Source organism: Pleurodeles waltl, chromosome 10, assembly GCF_031143425.1.
Source record: "Pleurodeles waltl isolate 20211129_DDA chromosome 10, aPleWal1.hap1.20221129, whole genome shotgun sequence".
Taxonomy (NCBI): Eukaryota; Metazoa; Chordata; class Amphibia; order Caudata; family Salamandridae; genus Pleurodeles; species Pleurodeles waltl.
Genome location: NC_090449.1, coordinates 47,596,562 through 47,618,370, shown reverse-complemented (window position 1 = coordinate 47,618,370; position 21,809 = coordinate 47,596,562). Strand labels below are relative to the sequence as shown.

Below are 21,809 nucleotides of genomic sequence, written 5' to 3'. Positions count from 1 at the left end.
GCATACCCCCACCCTTGACCCTCACCCCCATCACTCCAACACCTCACATATGTCCCACTATCTCAACCCACCCATCCCAACACCAAGCCCTGCATGCAACACCAAAGCATGGACACCCATCACCAAAGCATGTCCACTACAGATACCCACACAGACCCCAAACCAAATATCACACAAGGACCTAGACAAGAATGCAAGCACTGGAGTACAGGGTCACTCACCCATTGCACATGATGGCACACACAGATGCAGTAATCATGCCTTTACATCCCTGCAGGACCCATACCCAACGTAACCGGACAGGATGTTCCAGACATAGCCAGTCCCCCCACAGAAGAGGCCCACAGTGATGGCAGCAGCTCTGAACAACTGGATCAAGATGACCAGCCCGGCCCATCTGGGACATCGAGACAGTCGGTTCCCCTGACACTGGCAAAAGCCACCACAGAGCCTCCCCTTCAGAAGCACCACCACAGCACCCACCCAACGGGCCCATCCCTCTGTCCTCAGGACACGTCAAGCAGCAGTGTGTCCACCACTACAGGGAACCCAGGCAAACCCCCCACCCCAAGAAAATCAGGGACCTGCGGGGAGTGGGTACACGGTTCAGGGGACAGAGGAAAAGGAAAACTGGGAGGACTGCTTTGCGACAGGAGGAGGACAGGCCTAGGGAACCCACTCTCCATGAGGTCCTCTCCAACATCATGGGAGCGTACCATCATTCCCAGTAGACGATGGCAACGGTACTGGCCAATTTTCAGGCAACCCAGCGGCTGCAGGAGGAACACTATCTGGGGATCAGGGAGGAACTCAGGTCCATTCACACTCCCTGGTCACCATTGCAGGGGTGCTGCAGGACCTTGTCAACACCAGGAGGGGCACTGTGGCACAACAAGGGGCCCCTGACACTAGCCTGGATGATAAACAGCCCTCCACCTCCACCAGCACTAGTGGACAGGAGGCACCACCACAGGACCACGACACCAGCACCCCACCCCGTGCAGATGGAGAAGCACCCCGCAAACGGTCCCTGAGATCCAGGAACAAGACAGAGAACATTGCCAAGACCCATGCCAAGAAATGAGACCCCCCTGAATGTCACCCTTCTGTCCCACTTTGTCACCCTGTCCATCCTATAACTGCCCTTGCTCCACTTCCTATGCCCCTTTGGACAATGTACCTGTGAAAAAAATAGACTGGACTCTGCCATGGACATTCCTCCACCATCACCCCAGCCCAATTTACAACCCCCTCCACTTATTTGCACAGAAATGAACACACATCAATCACAAAACAATCTGGAGTCAGTCTGTGCTTTCACAAATGTGTAATTGCAATAACTATGTAATATAGCAATGTCAATTTAATTGTCTACATACCGATGAAACACAGCTGTAGGGCTGGAGGAAATATAGCAGAGGCCACAAAGTGGGACCCACATCTGTGAAATGTAAAGGCAAAGTGACAAGTCAGGGTCCATACACTGAGTGAAAATGACAGGCTTATGCTAGCTCCAACAATAGTATGAGATGTGTGAGGCAGTGACATCTTCTTACCTGTGTCTCACTGGAAGTATTTCTGGATAATGTTGTTTCTGTTGTCGATATCCTCTTCTTCTGCCTCCTCCTTTTCACTGTCCACAGGCTCCACAGCTTCCACAAGACCTCCAGCTGGACCATCCTGCTGCAGAAAAGGCACCTGGCGTCGCAAAGCCAGGTTGTGCAGCATACAGCAGGCCACAATGATCTGGCACACCTTCTTTGGTGAGTAGTAGAGAGAACCACCTGTCAGATGGAGGCACCAGAACCTGGACTTCAGGAGGCCGAAGGTCCGTTCCATCACCCTCCTAGTTCGTCCATGTGCCTCATTGTAGCATTCCTCTGCCCTTGTCCTGGGATTTCTCACTGGGGTCAGTAGCCATGACAGGTTGGGGTACCCAGAGTCACCTGCAAATTTCGAGGGACAACTGTTAGACACACACTAACCCGTAGGGACAACCCCAGACAACTATTCACACAGTATAGGGTCCTTGTCCTCACATATTAGCCACACACGGTGCCTCTGGAGTTGCCCCATCACATAAGGGATGCTGTTATTCCTCAGAATCTAAGCGTCATGCACTGTGCCAGGAAATTTGGCATTCACATGGGAGATGTACTGGTCGGCCAAACACACCATCTGCACATTCATCGAATGGTAGCTCTTCCGGTTTCTGTACACCTGTTCACTCCTGGGGGGGTACCAAGGCCACATGTGTCCCATCAACGTGGGCCAATGAGTATGACAGTCCAGATGGGTAATTATTTTCCCTTTACCCTGTACTATTCCTCTAGGTCAGCGCCCAACAAAAGAAGGATATTTGGAGTGCCATCGCCAAGGACGTCCGGACCCTGGGGGTCCACCACAGACGGAGCACCCACTGCCAGAAAAGATGGGAGGACCTTCGCCGCTGGAGTAAGGAATCAGCGGAGGCCCAGCTGGGGATGGCCTCCCAACGTGGGAGTGGTGCCAGTCGCACCATGACCCCTCTGATGTTCCGGATCCTGGCGGTGGCATATCAGGAGTTGGATGGGCGCTTGAGGGACTCACAGCAGCCACAAGGGGGTGAGTACAGTCACATTCATCTGACTCTGTGCGCATTATGCGGTGTCTGGGTGGGGGAGGTGGGCAGTTGGTTTCCCTAGGCCAGGACGAGCTTGGTAGGCAAGGTCCCTTGTGAGGCAGGTTCAGTGGAACCCCAACCCCACTAGTGGTTAGTGCCTTCTACACCTAGTCAGGCTCCTGTGACTTCCATGTGTGCAGCAATCGGGCTTAGGCCTTGTACCCCATGGGCATGTGAATAATCTAGGAACTATAAGTGCATGGCGTAGTGCAGAGGGCTGCTGTGTCTGTAGTGTCCGCCAGCAGTAGTGGTGTTGCATGCACTAAACATGTCTTTCTTCTGTCTCCCCCCCCTTTTTCTGGTCCCCTTGTTTTTGTGTGCAATAGCATCATCAGTCGGAGAAACAGTGGCACCGGAGCAGGAGGGAGCTGCATCCCACTTGGCCCTGGAGGGTGACACAACGGAGTCTAAAGCCACCAGTGGGACAGAGGGCAAGGGGAGCTCCACGGCAGGAACACGAGGTGACAGCAGTGACAGCGACTCCTCCTCTGATGGGAGCTCCCTTGGGGTGGTGGGCCCCTCTGTGCCCCCGAATCAACAGGTACAGCTGCCACCCCCTCTACCAGCACCGCCCTCCCAGCAGCCCCTCAGCGTGTGTCCCATGCCTGCTCACCCAGGAGGGTGGGCATCTCCTTCACCCCAGGCACCTCATGCCCTGCCCTAATCAGCCCTGCTGCACTCAGCGAGGAGGCTATTGACCTCCTGAGATCCCTCACTGTTGGGCCGTCTACCATTTTGAATGCCATCCAGGGTGTTGAGAGGCATTTGCAACAAACAAATGCATACCTGGAGGGCATTCATTCTGGCCAGGCAGCCCAACAGAGAGCATTTCAGACTCTGGCCTCAGCACTGATTGCAGCCATTGTTCCTGTGTCCAGCCTCCGCCCTCCAACTTCCTCCACCCAGACCCAATCCCCTGTACCTCAGCCTATCCCAAGCACACCATCAGACCAGCAGGCACACACCTCAACACACAAAAGTGGCTCTGGCAAACTTAAGAACCACACATCCCACAGGCACTCACACAAGCATCATACCCATGCAGACATACCAACATCCACTGCCTTCCCTGTGACCCCCTCCTCCACGTCTCCCTTCTCCCTCCCAGTCTCGTCTCCACTCACACCTGCATGCACTACATGTTCAGCCACTACCTCCATCACCAGCACGCCCATCACCACACACCGCTCATGTGCACTCACCACCCCCACTACCATTCACACATCCCCTGTGTCCTCTCCCAGTGTGCCAGTGAGCCCTTCTCCCAAAGTGCAAAAACGCAGGCACACACCCACCCAACAGCCATCCACCTCACAACAGCCTCCGGCCCATGCACCTTCACCCAAATTCAGCAGACGTACACCTCCTACAACCACTACCTCTTCCTCCACCCCAAGCCCCCTCCATCTACCCGTCCTAGTGTGTCTAAAAAACGTTTCCTGGCTAATATTGACCTCTTCCCTACACCTCCCCCCGTCCATCCCCTAGGGCCAGGCTTTCCAGGTCCCAACCCAGCACCTCAGCCACCACATCCCAAGGCACAGTGGTACCAGCAACTGCGGGCTATTGGAGTGCGCCAACTATCAGAGCTACCAGTGTGCCACGGAGCGAGGGCAAGGACATTCCGCCACCTGCCAAGCTAAAAAAGTTGCCACATCCCAGAGGGAGAAGCAGAAAACACCTGTCACCAAGGGGTCAGGGAAAACGAAAGAGGATAGTGGCAAGACAGCTTTGCCACCATCCAAGGTGGGGAAGGGCCAGAAACTAAAGGGCAGGTCAGGAGAGGGCATGGTGGCACCGACTGAGGGACAGTGTCACACCTTCTGTCCACGTCGACGCCAACCTGTACGGCAGAGAAGTCCGCCACCTGCACTACCACCTGCACTGCCACCTGCACCACAACAGACCCCGCCACCAGCACCGCTGTCACAGACCCCGCCACCAGCACCACCCCCACAGAGCCCGCCGCCAGCACTGCTGCCATAGAGCCTGCCGCCAGCACAGCTGCCACATAGCCTGCCGCCAGAACCGCCGCCACAGAGCCCACCGCCAGCACCGCTGCCACAGAGCCCGCAACCAGCACCGCCGCCACAGAGCCCGCCGCCAGCACCGCTGCCACAGAGCCCGCAACCAGCACCGGCGTGACTGACACCGCCGGAAGCACTGCCGCGGCCTCGCGACATCCTTAGCCAGTGGCACCACCGCAGACATGGCTGCCATCCCCAGTGGGCAGTCGTCTGAGGCTGGTGGTGAGTTCCAGGAGCCTGGGCAGCTTCCATGAAGCATCACTTTCAGTGGAGAAAGGCATCCACACCTCAGTCCTTGGCAGGATGAAGCACTCTGGGCACCAGGCCCCCTCCAGAACCAGTGGAGACATACATCCACTACCTCAGTCCTTGGCAGGACGAAGCACTCTGGGCACAAAGTCCCCTCCAGAACCAGTGGAGATATACATCCAATACCTCAGTCCTTGGCAGGATGAAGCACTCTGGGCACCAGGCCCCCTCCAGAACCAGTGGAGAGATACATCCACTACCTTAGTCCTTGGCAGGATGAAGCACTCTGGGCACAAAGCCCCCTCCAGAACCAGTGTAGACTGTTATCCACTTGAGAGACTGTGGCTTTGCACTCCCCACGATAAAGCAGTGGGCAAATTACCCACCGAAAAGACTTGAGAGACTGTGGCTTTGCACTCCCCAGGATAAAGCAGTGGGCATACTACCCACTGAAAAGACTTGAGAGACTGTGGCTTTGCACTCCCCAGGATAAAGCAGTGGGCAAACCACCCACTGAAAAGACTTGAGAGACCGTGGCTTTGCACTCCCCAGGATAAAGCAGTGGGCAATCACCCACTGAAAAGACTTGAGAGACTGTGGCTTTGCACTCCCCAGGATAATGCAGTGGGCAAACCACCCACTTGAGAGACTTGAGAGACTGTGGCTTTGCACTCCCCAGGATACATCAATGGGCATGGAGCCCACTCATGGAGCAGTGGCGTTGTGCGTTCATCAGGCTGAGGTGCCCCCCCTCTCCCTCCCCCTGAGGTGCCTGTATATTTTCGGTCTGATGCCCCAGCAGTGTTCTCTCCGTTTCCAGTCAGGTATCTAGTGTGGACCTCACCCATGCATTTTGGGCCCAGTGGTCCACGGACAATGATTGGTGCACTGTCTGGACTTGTGTTGTTGGTGTACATAATTGTATATACTGTATTTTGAGTTTTGACTACTGGATTTTTATTGATTACAATCGTTCAAATCAATTCCTTTTGTCCTTGCGTTATTCAAGGGGGTGTGGGGGGTGTATATGTAATGTTTCAGAATGTATTTGTGTGTATGGTGTTGTTGGTGAGGGTGGGGGTGGGGGTATTGCGTGTTGCATGTGTGTGTCACTGTCTTTTCCCTCCCCCCTCCCCTGTGTTGTAGGCGCAGTACTCACCATGGTCATCGCCGCCGTCGTTGGAGCTCTTGATAGAGGAGCAGGAAGACCATCGCCGGCAGGACCTGTAGTTCTGGCTCCATGGCGTCCTGGTTCCTCTTGGGGTGTGGAGAGGTGAGTGATTTCCATTTCTGTGTACTGTTTCCGCCGTGTTTTTATTCGCGTTGGTTCTGCCCCGGAAAAGGTGGCGGATTGCCGTGTTGTGATAGGGTGGGCGGTACATTGTCTTCCTCCTGTCTGTTGGCGGTTTGTTTGTACTGCCGTGGCGGTCGGAGTGTTAAAGTGGCTGTCTATGTTGGCGGTTTCCGCTGTGGTTGTAATTCAATTTTTTTTCTGCCGGCCTGTTGGCGGTATTACCGCCGCTTTAACACCAACCGCCAGGGTTGTAATGAGGGCCTATGTGTTTACTTGAAAGTGTTCTAGATCCCATTATAAGTAGAGCAGTGGTTTTGCCAGTGATGGATTTCAGCGGTCTAAAAATGTGAATTAGTACTTGAAAATGGTGCAGCTGACTACATATTTAAGTGTGCCAAAATGATATCACCACAAATAAGATGCAATTAAAGGACAATCCCACTTTTAACAATTAAAGGCCACTTTGCAAAGTAAATACACATGTACAGCAATAACCACTATTAAAGACAGCGTGGAAAATAAATGGAGGATCATACCACACATATGTTACCAGAAGTTGAAGAGCACTTTTGATGTTCCCAACCTTTTGTAATAATAAAGAACCATGGCAAGTTCAGCATCTTACGTGATGGGAGAGTAGCTGCAGAGCAAATTACTCCTGGATGCATACGCTGCTCTACAATTGCCTCCAGGACTACTAAGATGTGAATATTGAAGAAGGTATTTAGCCCCTCCTATACCAGGCTTGCGAACATGCCACTGGCAACTTAAATTGTAGTCTGCATGCCAGTGTCTACATCAACAGTGTACCTTTCTCTTGTCTTTCTGTCATGTCTTCATGCTGTCCTCCCCCATCCCCATTGGTGATTCAAATGACGAAGGTTATTAGCAACAGCAAAACATTCCAAGTGCATTTTTATCACAAGAATAATGGTGGATGGGTGTATGAGGGTTGAAGGAGTAAAGTGAAGCGCAAGAGATGCATTAGCAGAAAAATTAATGCGGCAGAGTAAACCCAGTATGGACACCTTGAAGTATCCATTAGGTGACCCTCCAGCTTGGCCATTATTTTCAAGTGAGAATAAGATGAAATTATTTATTATGCTGTTAGGAAGTTGAAGACCTGGAGAACTTAAGAAAAGCAACCAATAGTGGACAAGTCCAGTGAGAGGCAGAAAGGGAGGTTGAAGGTAGCTTTAGTAGCAGAAGTGCTGGGAAAATCTCTCATTGACAATACATTCCGTACCACACAGTCCTTCACCCCAAATTTAATTTGTCCCAAAGAGGCAAATTACATTGTTTCATGAACAAAAACAAAGGGGGTCATTCTGACCCTGGCGGCCGGTGGCCGCCAGGGCCACCGACCACGGGAGCACCGCCAACAGGCTGGCGGTGCTCCCGAGAGCATTCTGACCGCAGCGGTTCAGCCGCGGTCAGAAAGGGTAAACCGGCGGTCTCCCGCCAGTTTACCACTGCCCTTCAGAATCCTCCATGGCTGCGGAGCGCGCTCTGCAGCCATGGGGATTCTGACACCCCCTACCGCCATCCTGTTCCTGGCGGGTCTCCCGCCAGGAACAGGATGGCGGTAGTGGGTGCCGTGGGGCCCCTGGGGGCCCCTGCAGTGCCCATGCCAATGGCATGGGCACTGCAGGGGCCCCCGTAAGAGGGCCCCGCAAAGTATTTCAGTGTCTGCTAGGCAGACACTGAAATACGCGACGGGTGCAACTGCACCCGTCGCACCCCTGCAACTACGCCGGCTCAATTCTGAGCCGGCGTCCTCGTTGCAGGGGCATTTCCTCTGGGCCGGCGAGCGCTCTTTTGGAGAGCGCCCGCCGGCCCAGAGGAAATGTCTGAATGGCCGCCGCGGTCTTTTGACCGCGGTGCGGTCATTCAGCTGCGGTACCTTGGCGGACGGCCTCCGCCGTCCGCCAAGGTCAAAATGACCCCCAAAGTCTCTTAGTTAAAATACAAATGGTTTCCAAAGCCCACCCAAAAATGCTAAATACAAAAGCAGACAGCTATTACCTCAGTGCGACAAAGAAACATCATGGAAATGCTGGCAATTAAACTAAGAAGTGATAAATGGCAAATTTTACTATTTATTCATAAGAGTTCAAAGATTCCTAAGTGTTCCTAATGGAGGTACTAGAATGACAAGAAAGATTGTATCTAATCAGCTGAGTATAAACAAATAGGAAAACTCAATAACATCACAAAGAAGAGAGGTAATAAAATAAGAAGTGGGGAGGTGAGATGAAAGGAAGAATAAATCAATATGGTTTTAGATATGCCTGTAGAGTTATGATCAAAACATTTAGAGGAGAAACAACCACCATAATTTGAGAGCTAATAACATACAGGCATATTCAGCTAGTCAACCAATCAATTGCTCCATCTCTTGAGAGTATCCATTGCATGTTCTAGCCAAATGGCAGAGTTGGTGATGGAGGAGCACTATAGTCACTGTGAAGCTACAGCAATTATCATATGTTCACTCCTTCCTCCTAAGAGATCGATGTCAAAAGGGGAGATTAGAAGCAATCCCAAAAGCACACGAGCATGCAAGTCATAAAGGAAGCTGGCAGTTATTGCATGGGTCCTAAAAGGGATCTACCAATCCCTACAGACTGAAACAAGTGAACAACTAAAGGCCTGCTTCTACCGCCAAGTTCAGATGGCACAGACAACATCCTATGCAAACCTGCAAACAGGATGCCAAAATCTAAGTAGTCCTGCAATATGTCATTGAATAAAACAACAGACTGCTCTAGATTAAACTAGAATGAAATCAGACATCTATTATAATGAGCAGAAAAAAACATGCAGAACATATGAAACCATAACATTACCTGGAAGAAAAAGCAAGTGACAGAACAAATATGCCAGTAAGTTCCTAGGAAGGTTTATTTGCAAAGGTAGTGTAAGAAAAGAAAGATAGGAAACATACAGACAAACAGAAGGGTGAAGGCAATTAATAAAGGAACTCAAATTCGTTGTTTTTACAGTTCATAGATTGAGGTGGGAAACGAAAGGAGAGGAAGCATGAGTAGGGTGAGAAAAAAGATAAGCGAAGGGGTGACCACCATTGATATCTTCACATGAGTATCATATCAAAGAAACCAAGCATAGAGCAGGGGAGAAGGAGGGGATAGAATGGTGTGAAAGGGAGACAAAGGCAAAATCATTTGGAGGAGGAATCAACGTAATCCTGACAGGGTCATGCAGGAAGGGTATCAGTTAGGATTTCAGCAGGTGAGGAATTAAAGTGGAGTCCGCAAAGAGAAGAATAGGATTTCAAATGTAGGAAATGTAATAGTCATTTGGCAGTTTCTTGAATAAGGAATTTAAGTAAAGTTCAGACAAACCGATTTTCTCTTTCCTTCTGAAAACCTGTTGTATCTAATAATTAAAGTTATGGAGTTCCATATTGAAGTCGCTGCTTATAAAAACGAAAGTATTAACCTTCTCTGCTTAAATAATTATTTTGTTTCCAAAGTGAAATTCTATATGCTCTTCAGATTCCGATTAACTACCAATTGTTTGATTGTAAGGCATAGATGGTTATGCTTTGTAAGTAATAGAAACCAAAAACTCAGAGGTGTTGCTTAACCTTTTTCATTAAATTTGGAATCATGTTGGTGTTTAATCAAGATTTCTTTGTTTTCTCATGATTCTATTTAGTGGGATTAGCAGACATCCATCCTTAATTCATCAAATCACAGTCTTTCAGTGTGGATAATGCCTTATATTGAACAGATCTTTAAATATGTATGACTGCTATCTGCATATTGATAAATACTAACAGTGTCTCCTTCATGAGGATTCATGGGCAGTTTCATGTATAGATTGTACAAAGTTGGTGCCAGTATTAAGCCCAGGGAAACACCATTAACCACAAATGTGGGTTGGATGTGCAATTCTCTAACCAGGTTAATTCTTACTGACAAGTAAAGAAGGTGTCAGGACTACTCAAAACCTCACCACCTCTGCACATACAAGTCTACAGGTTCTGCAGGAGTTTATGTTGATCACTCCTGTCAATAGTTCCAAAATGATAAAAGGGCATACAGCACCAATATCTAACATGCAATTAATATCAGCAAGGATTTTGAGAGTGGCAGTTTCTGTAATACAACCACCTCAAAATCCATGCTGATAGGACGCCAGGATTTCTTTTTGAACAATGTGAATATTTAACTGTATGGCCACACATTTATTGAGAGCCTTCTGACCTTTTTAACAGATCGTAAGATATTCATAGGTTTTTTTTAGTTGGAAATTCATTTGGCTTGTTTCATAAAACAGTTATTTAGTATGCAGCATAACAAGCTATTGGTTGAAGTTATTTTTCAATATATGAGAGAGAATTACATCATCATCATAGAATGTGAGTATTCATAATCTAATTGTGTCTGTTAAATTGACCATGGTGAGTGGAGAAAACTCTGCCTGCACCTCATCTTTTGGTGACTGAAATATATGAAGTGAGGTGGTTGACTCCAAATAAGGTGGAACCCCTACTTAATGTGATTGTTGTATAGAAGAAATGTAAAAACTGGTTACTTTGATTTAGGTAGAGACCTCAGTTGCCCTATTATGACATGATAAGTTTCACTCATATAACTATACCTTATAGGCAGTTTACCTTCACGTTTAAAATGGCTATATTAATTATGTTCCTCTTGCATTTGTAGCACAGGTCAGGACCTATGTGTCATATTGTAGAGCTATGTTCTCTCTAATTTCTGAAGTTACCATTTGTAAAGAGGATCATCTAGGAACCATGATTTCCATTTATTTTTATTGCATTTCAGTGTTTTTAAAGGGTAAAATCGCAAAGGACAATCAGATAAAGTAAAGTATACATGTCTAAATCCCTTCATAAACAGCAACAGCCACAAAGTGAAAAAACAGGAAGGCACAAAGGACTTAAAAAAACATTTTAATCTGTCCTGCAGTCAAAGTTCAGCTTTTGTGAGAGCTCTTAAGTAGTAACTGTGTAGAAACAACTTAAAACTGGTAACTGTGCTTGAATTCTGCTACTCCAACCATTGGGAATAAGCAGGCCGTGTGTTCAAATTCTTTAAGGCCCATATTTATACTTTTTTTTGTGCCGCGTTTGCGTCACTTTTTGGCGCAAAAGTGGCGCAAACTTACAAATTACAATTGTATTTTGGAAGTTTGCGCCGCTTTTGCGTCAAAAAATTACGCAAATGTGGCGCTAAAAAAGTATAAATATGGGCCTAAGTTTCTTACTTCCCAGTTCAATACAACCATAACCATGGTATCTTCCTGAACAATTGTCGACCTCACTGCCACCCTGAATCTCTGATGGAAAGAGTCCATTGGTTCTAAACCCATTTATGCCCGCCACCCAACACATTTCTCTTATATATTCAAAGCCCTGTACCCATCATCAAAACTAACATAATCATGACCCTTTATTTGAACTTATGTCATTATATTCTTCACTTTTCATCATGGGTTAATAATGTATAAAGATCTGTTTTCTTGAATTGTGTTATATAAGTTTCAGTTAAGTTGATGACACATCACAAAAGTGGTATCTATCACCCTACTGAAAGACACAATGGTTTATTTTGCTACTGTCAAGTGACTGAGTTCAACACATTACACAGCACATGCTCACTATTATATCTGCATGCTCAGTAGAACAACCTGCCCCATGTCAGGTATTACTCTGCACATGACAAATGTAGACACTTTTAAACCCTTTTTGTAAGTCACTAAATTATTACTTGCATGGCAAGATATCAAAATGCAGAACACATTAGAAATCAACGATCCAGTATTACCACATAGTTGGCCACATTACAATACGATATACACCTCAAGCAAAACATAGAAAACAGGCAAATTGAGTAGGCTAAAGGAAGCAGATGTCACAATGTCACAAATCACATTGCTGCTGTCCTTTTATAGCCCTTCTGTTTCCCCAGTCCAATCCACAGCATCATCTCTCATGACAGAAATCTGCATTTATGGGAATGAAAAGCTTTATAAGTGGTGATTTGCAATGGCAAGTAAGATCATTAAAAACAAAATTAAGATGATGCTTGCAATAATCCGGGCTACTGTTAATTACTCTGGCTCATATTTCATATATCTCATCACACTGCTTTTTTTCTCAGCTACAGAGAGGGACCAACCACATAAACACTTAGGTAGCATTTTTAAGTTTCACACAGGAGGTTCTCTAGAGTGTCCCTTCTGTGCACAAACTTCTTCTGCAATTTGGGTGGGCAGATACTAAGACTATCCACTTCCTGGAGACATCACTGGATTGAAGCTTGAGAAGGTATCAATGGTGAAAATTAATCTTAAAGGTAACCTATAAATGTTAAGGTTACTTCGTTAGACATTCCAACCCCCAATGGCAGGCTAGGTTTGTTGCCCTTTGTGGAACAGGCTACATTTTCACCTTGGTCCAGCATAAAAGACCCATAGCAACACTCAGATAGTAGTGTGATTTGTTAACCATTTCACATACACTTTCAAAGGCTACCATTGACCTCAGCGCAAACAGCTTCACAACTCATACTATTTTTATTTTCATTTTTCTAAATTTGGTGTGTTTCTTAGTTAATGCATCCTCTATTTTTACTAACTTGCTCTGGGCCACAGATTCTTTATTTTATTCTATTTTACTCTTTACCATCTCCTTTCAGGGCAAGGAAGGAATGCTTACTACTTTGTAATAAAGTCATGAGTCTGAGTCATTTTATTTTGGAGAAGCTGCTGTCACTCTAAACCTGCCTCTACAAATATGTTGGTTTCTATAAAGTTAATAAAAATGGTTCTCACCTGAGTCCCATTTACACCCCATAAGCTGACACTCTTGTCAATGACCAGCCGTAGGCCTTTGGGAGAATTGATGTCATAGGTCCCCACTTTCACAAAGCTTCTGGTTTCATTGGATGTAATGTTCCAATACAACAAATCAAGGAATGATCGGAAATCTCCAGATGCATCAAAATATAACTCGGTACCAGACGAATTCCTCATGCGTGCATTCTTAACATAATGCAATATCTGCAAAAAAATTAATTTTGTGGGGCTTTAGGGGGGATGTAGAAAGAATTTGGAAGGGCAGTCATTATGCAGCTTGCAATCTGTAATGACATGTTGAGGCCATAGATACCTTATAGAGTGAGCCATGCTTCAGTAAATTGCACTCTACTGTAGGTAGGCAGATGTCAGGTATTGTGGAAATGAGCTGGAAGGGGTGTTTTAAGGCACTCTACTCTTTAGAAAGTATAGCTAGGACATGAAAACAGTAAACCCACAACTTATTGGTGTGCTTACCTGCCATGGCTGAAAATTCTTGGGATCTGCACATGAACCATTGGTGAAGGGACCTTGTTGATCTTTACAATGAAGCAGATCATGTAATGCCTGGGCCAAGGCATAGATAGCTGTGTATGCTGAAAAAGGGTACCGGAAGTCATTCACTTCAAACACTGAAGCGTCAAGAGATTTTAGATTTTCTGTCCCACTGCAGAGAGCCTGCTCAGCTTCTTTTTCCCTATATTTTGTTTCATTATACTTGTTCATCCATCTGCATCTAAAGGCCTCTTCCCAAAAAGTCTTCATGAATATGTCCTCAGTGTCCCTCAGTGGATTGATATTGTACAGGTACTCTTTGAGCCCAGGGATGTCTCCTCTGCGCACTGCCAGTGCCAAAGTGCCACTTAATGTAAACCACATGTCCTTCCATGAGAAAACTTTTGATGGAACCCAGCTAGGAACACCGATCCAGATTTTTTCAGGGATCCATTGCAAAGATATCTCCTTTAGAAATGGTGCTATATCTATGACATAGGTGTAGCACACAACCACTCTAGCAGTGGATCTTTGCACAATCTTAATGGCATGGGCTAAGGATGCCTTGCTGGACTGTGTGGGCAGAGTTTCAAAGAATTCAATGCAGATGTCATTCTTTGCAGCCTCCTCCCTGAGCATCTGACTACCTTGGAGGCCATGGTCATTATTTGAGACCAGGATTCCAATCCATGTCCATCCAAAGAGTAGCAGCAACTGCATCAAGCCATCAACCTGGAAGACAGCACTTGTAACAGTACGTAAGAATGACGGGAACTGGATTTTGTCACTTAGGATTGGAAGGGCTGCAACATAGCTGATCTGTGTTGTAAGAAACATGTTTTTCAGCATAGATTTAGCATGCTTAAATCTAGTATTTTTTAAAAGTAAGTGTTTGCTTTGAGTATTCTAGAGTAATTTCACCTTTCTCTTGTAAACTTTGCACATGCATAATTCAACATGCCTACATTCTATTAAAAATAAGGACATTTATTTTTAATTTATTTCATTTATTTTTTACCCACATGACAAAACATCAATAACAATGGCACAATGTATGCAAAAGAGTGGGTTACAATTTTTCAATGTCCAAACAGCCCCAGTTGCCACAGCATTGTGATACAATTTGCAAGAAACATATAGACTTGTGCCATAGTAAATGTAATGCTATTATATACCCCTAATCCCAAACCCCCTAGTCCAGTGAAATTAAGAACCTTCCATCTAAAAAAGAGAAGTCAGTTCTTAGAGGCCAGTAGGTTGTGATGTGGAAAATGCTATCATCAGACAGTAATAGAATGGGAGCCAGATGTTGCTGGCTTGTGAATTCACAAGACGTAGAGGACCATGGGCCATATGTACCAACACATTTTCCCATAGACACAGAATGGGTAAAACCCTTTGATACATCTGGCCCCATGTGTCTGGGCATGGTTCAAATTGAAAACTGGGGAAGGATATCCCTCCATGAATTCACAATGATATGTCACTTAACCAACAGAAAGGCAAGTGGCACAAATCTCCTGATTGAACATTAGAAGTCTCTGGCATCTCCCAACAAGGCAAGAGTTGGCAAGGAGGGGGAGCAAGCACCATCATATTATCCAGTTTACCTAAAAACCCCTACAAGAACACAGAAATTATTGGGCATGTCCATGCAAAAGGTAAGAAGTCTGCCTCTGGAGTTTGACAGCGGGGTCACACCAGTTCTAGGTCAAAAATAAATGACACCAGATGCACCAGTGGAAAATTAAACCCAAATGATTTGTCTATATATTGACTATTTAGTGAGACTGATTTTGTAAGAGAACAGCAGAAGCCCCACACTCATCTGACCTATCACGTGCTGACAACAACCCCATCAGGAAAAAAAAGAGCTCAGACAGAGCCATAACACATGCCACTGCAGCATCTGTGGTGCTGGGGGACCCCTAACCATTCAAGAGGCCACTAAACCTCCTGGTGTCCCTCATTCAGCCTAAGGTCAATGTGTATATTTTGCAGGGGGTTCCCCTCATTTTGTGATACACCACGGGCACCACTGGCACAAATACTAAGGAGGTATTTAGTAAGTGTGGTGTAGTGCTTATTTTAGGAATGGCAATGAGATACAGATAGAAGGAACACCTTGGAAGGATGGAACCATAGATCACATATAAAAATGTCAACAGTGTATGCTGTGGTGACTCTAATCAACTGGCAAATAAATGCCCGAAAAGAACTGTCTGAAAAAAATAACAGTCCAAGCTCACCAAGAGAACCTTACCAACAACAGTTGGCATAACATAGATTCAGTTGACAGTGGTACGAGAGGATTTTTAGCACGGGGGATACCACCAAAGGGGTATGAGAAATTAGTGGAATTTTTGTTTGCTTAATTTCAGAACATTTCACAAAAATTAAACAATGTCAAGTATAATAATGTAAAATTTAAAAATGCATCTCCCACTATATTTTAGCGCCAAATGCATGCTTGCTTCAATTTTTGACACAATGATGCATTTTTGTGCAAAAAGGTAGAAAAACTACAACCAGTCACATTCTGGTAATTCTCACAGTCTGATCTTGTATGGTCGCACTAAATGTATACTGCAAACAGTGTATATTTACACGTACTTTCAGGAATTTCACAAATATAGTGTACTAGGCGTAACACAAAATTACCAAAATTCTCCAAGATTGTGCCAGTTTATTTAAAATTTGCTGGTGCCTAAATGCCCCGGACCAGACTTATCAAATGGAGAGGTCAGAAATGTGCCATGTTTACCAAAATATGGTGAATTCCTGCTCTTTTACTGCACTGGCTCACTATGTGCTGTGTAACACCAATGCAAGCACCCTTTCGCCATAGTGAAAGGGTACCTCTAGAGAAGGCAGGATTGTTTTTGTGGAGGAAAGTACACTTTCCTGTACAAAAACAATCCTTTGAGGTTTTTTCCTCTTTCTAAGTGTGCTACATTCTGCAGCACACTTAGAAAGGGGAGACAACAAGAAATAAAAATATTTCTCATCATTGCGCCTCTATTGTGAAGGCGTACCATTTTAACGCATTCCCAGGGTTACTACTCATAGTAAATCTGGGAATGAGCCAAAAAGCATGGGTGGATGCGTAGGAACATCCACTCTCCACCCACATAACGTCTTCCTTGCTCAGAGTACAACAGCAGCGACTTGCACAGCCTTGTGTTATTTCAGATTTACCAAGCCACACAGGGCCACTAAAGGTGACTTGGCATGGCATGGTAAATCTGATTTATGGATTGTGTTGGATTTGCGTAACCCTGTGTGATGCAATGTCAATGCAATCCTTTGATAAATCTGTACCCAGAAGCCTCAGAAGATTGAGAGGTCAAAGTGGTATGTTTCAAAACCAAAGTGCTTGCCACTGGGTTTCTAGTAGAATGAGAACCAGGAAAACATTTGATTAGTAAAGTCCACTGGTAAAAAGTGGCAAGCGGCAGCTTCTTCAACAAGAGGTGGAAGGAACAGGGCTGAGTGGAACAATATCTCATGAAAGGAGCCTTCCATCATGGATGTCAATTCAGCAAAATGCCAGGGGTACCGGAAGTGACATCACACACCATTTTGTCCTTACATTCGCTCACACACACACACACACATATTTACACAAAAATACATTCTCTCATATACATACTCTTTTACAGAAGCACGCTCTCCTGCAATCATGCACACAATATACATTTAAAAGTGTTTTTTACTTCCCTCAGCTATCAAGGAGGGTAATATTCCATCTAACTGTACTCCATTGTTTATTACACTAATAGTGAATAATGTATTATTCACTATTAATGTAATAAAAAAACTGAATGAAAAGTAGAACATGGTGCCCCAAGCAAGGTCCATAAGGATGTGTTCCTGGCACTGAATTTGCCTCCTCTGAGCCCAGAGGTAATAAGGGCAGTGCCAGGGGTCGCAAGGAGAAGCCAGAGGTCACAGCTGCATCCCCCAAATGACCCATGCCTTCCCCACCATCCTACGATAGACCCAGGACCTGCTGGCCTTCAGAAGACTCCTCAAGACCTGGCTCTTCGACCAGTAGCACCCTCCCCAGCGCCTTGAGACCCTCGCGGGTATGTAGCGCGCTTTACAAATGCAGTGGTTGATTGATTGATTGATGTTGCATACTAGTTCAAATTCAGGACCTGCAGATCGGCATTGACTGAATGCAGAGGAAGGATGTTCTAATTAATCTGGGGATATTTACCAGTCTGCACCAGCTCAGAGATAGGGCCATAAATTATAGAAAAAGTCAGCGTGGGTGGGAATGTTTTGTTAAAATTATATACAGGAATTTGGGGAGTATAGCTTTATAAAAGCTATCCAGTCTGCAACTGAGACCATTTTGTAATTTTTAAAGTCCAGTCAGTCCATTCCCATGCACTCCCTACTGGAATAATGCATGGTCTGATAAATAAAAAGGTTTGCCATATTTTGGATGTCATTTCTCTATTATCGGAAATGAGGCTAGTAATTTACTGCCCATGGTAAACACCGGTATGCCAGAGAAAGGTGTTTTACCTCAAATGTTAAATAAATAACAGACATTAACATGCATGGCCTTGCGCTGTGCAATAGCCTCTTTTTACCATGTTGCATGCATGTCTTTACTTTACACCTGTCCTTACTGTTGTATTTTAAAGTTATGTAGTTAGAATGTGTAATGATCTCTTAGCAACATGAGTAGAATAAGAATGTTGAGGAAGGGAATTTTGGCAGAGTTCAGTTGCGGTCTGGACCTGCCAGGGTTGGATGTACATAACTATTGTGTATCGAATAAAGAAGGAAAAGAAGAGAAAGTGGTGTCTTTTCTGCAGGGAAGGAGGTTTGAATTACGAACATAGAAAATTGGAAATACTGATTCTCAGGACCCCACAAAGAGTGTATTATTATAGGGATGTGCAGTTTCCACAAAGATAGTGTGTGATTACATAAATGTCAGGGTCCCCACAGAGATAGTGTGTAATGATACTCATGCTCAATTCTCCATAAAAATAGAGTGTGATTATAGGGATGTCTAGGTCCCCACAGAGATGGTGTCTGATTCTAATTTTACCATGGTTGCCAAAGACATAGGCCCTCATTACGAGTGTGGCGGTCTCAAGACTGCCACACTCCCGATGGAATCGGACTGCCCGATTATGACCATGGGCCACGGTTTGACCACCGGCACTGGCAGGTTGCTGCCTGTCGACAGCCTGGCGGTCTCTGCAGTCGCAATCCGTCAGAGCAGTGCTGCCCTACGGATTACAAGTCCCCTTTCCACCAGGCTTTGCATGGTAACCTCACTGCCATGCAAAGACTGGTGGAAAGGGGGCGCTGGGGGCCCCTATGGGGGCCGCTGCACTGACCATGCACTTAGCATGGGCAGTGCAGGGACCCCCATGGACAGCCCTGTCACGGATTTCACTGCCCAAATTACGTGCAGTGAAAAGCATGATGGGTGCTGTTGCACTTGATGCACTACAACATTGCCGCCGGCTAGATTACGAGCCGGCGTCAATGTTGTAGTGAGTTTCCTGCTGTGCCAGCGGGCGGAAATGCTGTTTTTGCCCGCTGGCATAGTGGAAAACTCCTAAAAAGGCGGCCAGAATACCACCAGCACTCAGGGTATGCTGGCTGCAGTGGCTTTGGCGGACTTCAAAAAAGACTGCCAAAGCCGCCATGTGGGCCATAGTGTGTGATGTCATGTTCACTTCCTACAAAGATAGAATGTGATTGATTATATACATTCCCAGGTACCCACAGAAATAGTGTGTGATGATAGGGATGCCCAGATCCCCCCAGAGATAGTGTGGGGCAGATTTACAAAACTTTTATGCAACTCAGCAAGACAACTTGCAGTGCTGCGTGAAAGGGGGAGGGCAGGAATGCACCTTATTTAATAATATATCGTGCAGCCCGTGCTGCTAGTGCCAAAAGCAGGCCCCCTTAAGTCATGGTGTAAAGGTGCCTGCATTAAAGGCAGGCTTATTTATGTGCAGGAAGAGGCACCTTTCTACACAAAAACAGGAGGAATAAAGATATTTCTCCTTGTTACGCCTCTATTGGGAAGGCATACAATTTTGTCACATTCCCTGGTTTTCTACTCTTAGTAAGTCTGGGAATGTGTTAAAATGCACCCACTCTCCACCCATGTAATGCCTTTCTGGGCCAGTGTGATTACAGTTCCCCCAGTGGTAGTGTGTGATTGTAGTCATATTGAAGTATCTCTACCCTGCCCCATATATACATATAAGTATTTCTCCTAGTACAGGGGACTGAGTCCCCAAGTACTAAGATGGCTGCAACAATATCATGTAGCTGCTGGAATTGTAATAGATGAAGATGTAATTCTGTTCCACCATTTTTGCTGTCTCTGTCTAATTTTACTATGAGAAATGAATGGGGGAAGCCTTTTTTGCCCTCCCCTTTTTCTCAGTCTCCACATGATGGCTCCCCCAATACTTTCCCAGATGAAGGTGAGGTAGCTGAGATTTGTTTTTTTCAATATTCATGTCAAACGGCATCAGGTGTTAGCAAAATATCAGTTTCCTTTAGAAATGTGGTCCCGACTATACACACAGGTGACCATCACTGGGTAAAATACATAAATATATGATGTCTTGTCTAGTTATTACAAGAGAGGATGGGGAACACTGCCTGGCATGCCAACACAAAGTTTATCTAGATGCATTGAAGTAAATGCCGTGCTTAATATGTATCACTCACTGCAGTTGAAAATCTTTCGTTTTCACGATTGTTGGTGCTGCCAGTGCTGTGCATCTCTAGACATGTGTTCCAGGATGTGTTTTCTTCTTCAGCAGGGTAACACTTCAAAGGTGTGGGTGTCTGCAATAGTGTGCACAGTCTTCTCAGGTTCCCGTACCACTCAGAGTGCAGGTGCATCTCATTGAGCTTGTCAGCCCAAACACTCAGCAAGGAACAAATCAAAACACTGGGGAGGGACCACACTGCCTAGCACCCCCTGCTGACAAATTACAAATTGTTTTGTAGGGCTGTGATCCAGGTGGATTCTCGCAGCAGCCAGTGTGGTTCCCTGTTGTTCTGAGAGAGTCATGCAAAGGCATACACAGCAGGGCTGGACACCTGCAGGTAGTGAGCACCAAGCTTTGCTGCAGACCAAGCCCTGCAGCCAACCCATGGGTGGGGGCGGCCACCTGTGGGCAGTTGGGTGCTGGGCTTGGCCACAAGCCATGTCCTGCTGCTAACCCATGACGCACATGGCCATCTGTCTTAATATAAAACCACTAAGAACGTATAGTTCAAAGACCTCCAATGCCTTGTTTCTCCTCTATTCCTTGCTCTTCTGGTGCTTCTTCACATCCTCATGATTGTGCTGAGTCCTAGGGGAAAAATGACAAGGTCTCACGTATATTTTACTCAAGGAAGCCAATTCTACCTACATTCCAATACGCAGAGTTCAAGGTTCTGTCTCCCTGCCACTATATGTGTGCAATTCCCTGTGTGGCACCTATCCAAGCAATACAGTCCTCTCCTGCAATGCCTCACTATTTTAAGTGTTTGAGAGACATTGCCTCCAGTGTGACAGACCTGAAAAGCACGGGTGGTCTCTGTCATGTCATACTATCAGCACGCTAGTCTACCCAGGTAAGGAAATTGTTGCCTTCTGTCACACGCCCTAGATCCCTTGCTTACTCAATTCACTGTCACTGATTGCCTACTGAAAATCTCATGCTTCAGTCAGAATGTGTTCCTCTCAATCTATGTAACAATTGCACTGGCATTCCGGTGTGGGTATTATCCCATTCCATCCAACTTGTACACCTCAAGACATGTCACTTCAACATCTGTCACTCAGAAGTACCTTTGCTACCTTGCATACCCTCCAGCCTCTCTCCACAGCTACTGCTGTGCCTTCTCAGCTTGTTGCATATCATAGCACAGCTGGCCTCGCCAAGGTCCTTCTGGCTGTGGCACACAGGGAACCAAGCTCCCTCTGCCAACCTTCCAATGCCTCACCCTTGTGAATCTCTGGATCAACTTGATTCCCAGGAGTGATCTCCTGTCTAAATCATAGGTGTCCTTCTCACTCATATCCTGCTATGTTGGAGGGGGACTGTATTTACCACCATTGCTAACTCAATGTGTTGAAGTGACTCTCAGGGCTAGATGGTAGTATTTTCCGTCTCCTGCCATAGTATCTTGCCATGATTTGTAGGATCATCCAAATAAAGCAGCTGCTGTATTTGTCACT

At 46.0% G+C, this 21,809-nt stretch overlaps 1 protein-coding gene across 1 annotated transcript in view; it reads right to left on the bottom strand.

The window, feature by feature from the left end:
* LOC138262360 (extracellular calcium-sensing receptor-like) overlaps positions 1-21,809 on the bottom strand; it is a 163,312-nt gene that overhangs the window by 6,002 nt on the left and 135,501 nt on the right. The window contains exons 4-5 of the mRNA XM_069212259.1: positions 13,559-14,395; positions 13,058-13,285 (exon numbers count right to left, since the gene is read on the bottom strand). Of these exons, the coding sequence (XP_069068360.1) occupies positions 13,058-13,285; positions 13,559-14,395 (1,065 nt within the window). The remainder of the gene's footprint in view (positions 1-13,057; positions 13,286-13,558; positions 14,396-21,809) is intronic.